Here is a 6,000-nt window from a genome sequence, read left to right as displayed (position 1 = left end):
ATCTGCACTTTTGGATGCAGGCTCAATATATCCTTTTCTGCTTAAGCCAGATGGTTCTAACATTCACGACCCAAAGGAGTAAGGAAAAGGCAACCATTTTTGGGCATTCTGTGTGACAGGCTTCTCGGCATGATCCGTACTTAGGCTGCTGGTATTCGTGAACTTCTTCCAGCTGCTTCTGTTTTGTATCCTCTCTTCATGTATTTCATCTCTCATGACTTCTTGAATGCAGTCTCTCCATCTTGTATTAGGCCTTTCTCTCCTGTGTCCCTACTGCTTCCATTTCCATGACTTCCCTTACTTAATGTCACTCATCATTTCCCCTCCTCATCAGATGCCCAAAGCATCTTAATTCTTAGAGATTTTTTGACACTTTTAAGTGTATTAGACACCTTTTAATAAAGGTGAGCGAGCCAGAATATTCTGGCCTTTCCAATTTAGCGGTTCTCTGGTATTATAACAATATTTTACCTTAGAAATACATAGTGATAAAGGAACCTATTTCACGGAGCAACACGGCCAAGCCCAGAAATAGATTTTTCCTACGTCAAAATCCCTTTTTTCTTATTCATTGGTGGTGCTTATAATTCATACAACAAAGCAGGTCTTACTGCCATGCTCTTTAAGCGTAGCAGTTAGATACTCAAACTGCCTAATTCTTGTTTTCCTGATGTGAGACTGACTGATTTAGATTTTTGGTTTTACTGAAAACTGCTGGTTTATAGTTAGAAAGATCTTGCTTTATATTAGGTCGACACGGCCGTGGTAGCTCGAGCCCTGCCAGTTCCCGCCCATTTTATAACACTCATATTATCTAAAGCTTTTCCTTCGTTTTTTGTGAAAGCTGCTGATTGCTAGTTTTAGGTTGTATGTTGCTTATTGTAGTTGGTAGAGTTACTCGGGTCAGGCTGCCATTGATTCTTTTCATGTCTCCTGAGATTGATTGATTCTGTAATGAATTAACCACTTCCATAATTTTACGTAACTGTGTTGCAGTAACATCACTATGGTTTAAAAACTGTCTATTTCAAGTTCATACTAGAAACAGGAAATGACCAGAAAATTCTTGAAAAGGTACCTTTAACATGAGTCTCATTCTCCACAAATGACCTGATGCCTATACTCTAAACCTAAAACGAGAGGATGTCGCCAACATAATAGTACCGTTCCAAGTATTTTGGGGGCTAAGACTGGAAAGAATACCAAGAATGGCCCAACCTATATAATCCATGGTCCTGCTCTACAGAATATTTTTTCCCATTGGGTATCAGCACAGTGATCTTGTCACAACTCCAAATAGGAGATTTTAAATAAGAATGACAAGCCCAGGTATGATACTTACCTTTTCCTATTTGCATGGTATTATGGAAAAGACTCCCAGTTACAATTACATAAATGTGGAAAGGACACTTGAGACTCTAACTCAAAGGATCTAAGACATTCTAGGGCACCCATGATTGGGATTTTGAGGGCAGACTGTCAAGAAAGTCATTAAACAATGGTAACATATTTACTATAAAAAATGCTGCTTCTTAAGCAGGCTTTAAATCACCTATCATAACTAATATATGCAAGATATTGTAAATAATAACCACAAGTCAGAATACAATAAACTTTATTTCACACATAACTGTAATAACAGTACACGATGGAGAAGTAGAATGCCCATATAAAATCAACAGAAAAGAAACAATGGAGCTATGGACTTACTGAGGAGCACAGAGGGCTCTTGTAATACAACTTTTGTCTCTTCTTATTTATATGGGAATCCTACTCTGTTACACACTTTGACATAAAAAGCATCAGTGTCTGACTAACCTATAAATCCAAAATTTGCTTATATTTGCATAAATCATAAATATAGGGAAAAAAAAAATCTGCAAGTTTTCAAATCTCATTCTAAGGAGCCAATAATACTTCTACACAATACATATAATAAAAAGCAACACAGCTGAACAGACATGGGTCATTAAGTACGGCAAACATAAATGGCATATGAATAAATCAGGAAACTCTCAAAAAAGAGGACAATTATTTGGCCTTTCATGAAGAAAGAACAATCCATGTTTGTAATAAAAATAAAATATCAAAGAACTATCGTAAGATGTATATACTCTAGCTTCTTGCGAGACTAAAAATTCATAAAACATAATGTTAAAAGTACAGTAACAAAATATAAAAACTTAAACACTAAATTACTATATTTGATACTAAAATAAATTCCATTAACAAATTCAAATCCGTTTTGGTCTACCGTAAATCATGAAATAAAGAATTTTAGGTTGGAGCCTGAAACTCAGGAAGAAAAGGGTTATGACCAAGTAAAACGTAAATTTGGTTATCCAAATATATGTCATCTATGTAGTATTTCAGTTTTCTCACTTCTAGATGCTACACCACAGCAGACTAGTGAATCAGGAATATTTACAAAATCCAAATATAGGATCAAAAATAAAAATAATTCTTCAGTAAAAAGTAAACTGATTTTCATAAGGATAACTGCCAAATAGAGTACGTACATAGTCTGTTGTTTTGCAGCACAATCTGAAAACCTATCCTATATATGTTTTTTGAGTAACAACCACAATTTTCCAAACAATGTAAATGCAAAAAATCTCAAAACACTGAAGCTACATTGCAAGCAAATAAAAATAGAAGCATATGAAAAAAAAATTTATTGTAATTGAGGTCAAACTGCTGGGAGTTGCTTTATACATAGATACAAAATGTAAAGCAACTGTGCTAATAGATGGTAAGCACAATTTACAACCTTAAGGATACTGTCAAAAATATGGGATAAGTAATTGTTTGTTATACAAAGTAAGTCACTTCACCTTTCCTTACATTGTATTTCATTTAAAAATAACCCAAGATTCTGTCTAATATTATCAAAAAATTTTCTGTACTAACAAGGCATGATTTTTATAAAAGTGGTTTAATATGTGTACTCAATTGTACAGAACTTGGCAAAACTTTTAGTACAGTATTACAATTGCAAGCATGCTATTTCCAATTTGAGCTTCCTGGATTTATACTATAAACAAAATGTTCCCAATAAACCAGTTAAACCGTCCATAGCTGAAAATTGTCTAAAATACTATGCTTTATACCATTCAAACTCAAGTTCCTTGTAGGGAAGGCTGTTCACCTTACAAATACTCATGTCGGTTAATGCTTTAATTGTCTGAAGGGGAATATCTAAGCTTGTGGCCCATTCTAAATTTTGCCGACGAAAAGAAATACTAACAATCATTCTTCCTTACAAACAGATAAAATGTTACTACAAGAGGTGATTTGGAATCTTGGACTAACAAACTGGACATATCCCTGAGATAGAGAACTTAGAATCCCTTGCTTATAAGCTGGATACAGATATATCCCTAAATTTGGAAATTTTTCTGGAAGCTAATTTTATCACTATGGAAGACACATGATATCCCTGCCTTTTAAGTGGATGCATTCCTATGATAGACCCCTTCATATCCCTTCATTATCAGGTTAAATTCTCACAGCATGTATGCTTTTGCCAAATTGAAGTTCCTTGCTCAACCAATGCATAGCTGGATCTGGCCTAATAAGCAACAAAATTGTATAGGTGACCTGCAAACTGGATATACCTGTATTCCTAAAAAATGACAACATTACCTTTCACTTAGGCTAGATAATTATTTTGTTGCTATGCAAATGGTTTTGACATTGTCAAAGTACAGTAGTGTATTGTATTTTTTTTAGGAAGTAGCCTTGAAGTGTCATTTATGCAACTGATCTAGCTCACAGAATGATTGCTGCTTTACAACTGTAAATGAACTCAAAGCAGAACTTCATTCATTGTTACAAGACCAGATAATTATTGGAAGATATACTGTACAGTATTGTCTTTTAAATGGAAAGATCATTTCGTACTCGCATGTTAAACATACCCTTATGCGGCATAGTTTATACACCTGCGTGACTATACATATGGTATTCACAAATAACATTTAATACTGAATAACGGGAATAACTTGCATCCATGGGAATTACAATGGTCAGGGTCAACTATTTCTGTGTGTGTAATCCAAAGGCCCAGTCTCAAATTCTGGCAAGGGCAGATGAAACTCTTATTATTTGCCAGGGGTGGAAGTTATTCCCAAGACATGATGGATTCTAATATTAAATGAGATTTATAGCATTAAATGAGATTCATAGCATTACTTGTGTAAAACAATTTTTTCCCTTTATAGGGAGTCACAGTAAGGTAATAATTAAACACTTTCCAAAAGAATAGCCATAAATTACAGTACTACATATATTAGAACAGCTGTTTTCTTTAAATCTATACAAGTTTTTCATTAAAAAAATCACGCAGTACAGTAAATGAGATGGCAGTATTTTTGTTTTTCAAAAGGTAAAGGAAAAACGAATACAACATTTCAACAATAAAATGTGAATAAGGTAAAAATCTTAACAGTAGGAGTTTGTGTATCATTAACAACTTTTTATTTTGAGTTCAAACTCAAAGTTCATTTCTACTTGAACTTTTGCTTTTGTTAGAACTACATAACTGTTTTTTTTAGAAAATCCAGTTTCCAAGTGCTTACGTCTACAGCTCTCTTTAATTATTCATATTATATCACAAAAGATTTAGTTCATCTAAAATTTTACTTTGGTTGTCAATTTCATAAATTAAGTGTGTGAACATATAGGCATAAATATGTTGCATATATACGTACAGGTGCATACATACTGTATAAAGTCTATCTATACATACATACGTACATAAGTACACTGTGGCCTTATATAATGCATGTACGTATACAATTATATACATACGTACATACGTATATAATGAGGGAGAGTGAGAGAGAGAGAGAGAGATCCTTGGAAGTAACGGTCAAAAGAATAAATTGTAAACATTCTTTAGATTTCTTCAGTGCCACTTCCCAAAAGTTATTTCTTAGTGATAGAAGCTTTACGCTCTTTCTCCATCTGTTTCTTGAGGTCATCCTCCAGTTGCTTCACTCTTGCTTTCGTCATTTCAACACCTTCTAAGCAGCATGCCTTGTAATGAGGGAAGTTCTCCTGAAAGGAAAATCATAACTTTGTTAAAAAAAATAATGCAATGTATGAGTAGTTACAGGTTTCGAATGCAATGTATGAGTAGTTACAGGTTGAGGAATGAAATTATACCAGAAGGCAGCATTAAAAGACATTAGGAAAAGGAAAATTTGAACCCAGAAAATTCAAGACGTAGGTTAATATGGAGAACTAAGTGAAGGGAATCATTGTAGTTAGATATAATTATTTGTGCCCATGAAAGTACAAATCGTTGCCTTTTAAACCAGAATATTTTCAGTGGGAATTGGAAATGGTCACTGAAGCTTGGTAACATCTGGTAAATTGCGAGCGGGAGGCAGGGTATCGCCCACCCACCTGTCTACAACCCATCCTTTGAAGCTTAATTGCTGTTGTCCTCTGGGACACAACTGCTCCAGGATCAAGATCAGTTTCTTTCTTTGTCATGGTAAACTGGGAAAAGTCGGATCTTTTCCCAAAACTGTCAGCAGATAAAGTCTCTGGGCATGCTAATTGACACTGTAGCAGCAAAGGTGTACCCCATAGATTCTTGGATCAGCAAGTTCAAGGAAATATTACTTGGTGACTGACAAGACACCTGATGGCCATATGGCTAAACAGAAAACTCGCATTTTTCTGCTCTCCAGGACCAAATTCCAGGGTTTCTTTGGGGAGAACGGGGGGGGGTGTTACCTAAAAGGTTGGGAAGGCTCCAGGCCCCTTGAAGGTTTGACCCCTCCCCAGTACTGGACACATTAGGTATGGCAGCAGTACTCTTCGACAACCTGCATGGCTTGAAGGAGCCTTCACAATGTCACAGAGGATCAGTACTCCAGCTATCAGAATGCCTCTTCATGACTGCGGCACCTGACTCTGTGCCTTGGGAAGATAAACTTTCTTCAAAATTCTCTTACAGAAGGTTCTAAAGTAAGCAAGTTTACATAC

General features: G+C 35.3%; 1 protein-coding gene across 1 annotated transcript in view; it reads right to left on the bottom strand.

Moving 5' to 3' along the window:
• Nucleotides 1-1,598: 1,598 nt before the first annotated feature.
• The window catches only part of LOC135203543 (glutathione S-transferase 1-like), a 445,161-nt gene continuing 440,759 nt past the window's right edge, over nucleotides 1,599-6,000 (bottom strand). The window contains exon 9 of the mRNA XM_064233275.1: nucleotides 1,599-5,061. Coding sequence (XP_064089345.1) covers nucleotides 4,930-5,061 — 132 coding nt within the window. The 3' untranslated portion in view covers nucleotides 1,599-4,929. The remainder of the gene's footprint in view (nucleotides 5,062-6,000) is intronic.

Source organism: Macrobrachium nipponense, chromosome 36 (assembly GCF_015104395.2).
Source record: "Macrobrachium nipponense isolate FS-2020 chromosome 36, ASM1510439v2, whole genome shotgun sequence".
NCBI lineage: Eukaryota > Metazoa > Arthropoda > Malacostraca > Decapoda > Palaemonidae > Macrobrachium > Macrobrachium nipponense.
This window is presented reverse-complemented; position numbering and strand designations above follow the sequence as displayed.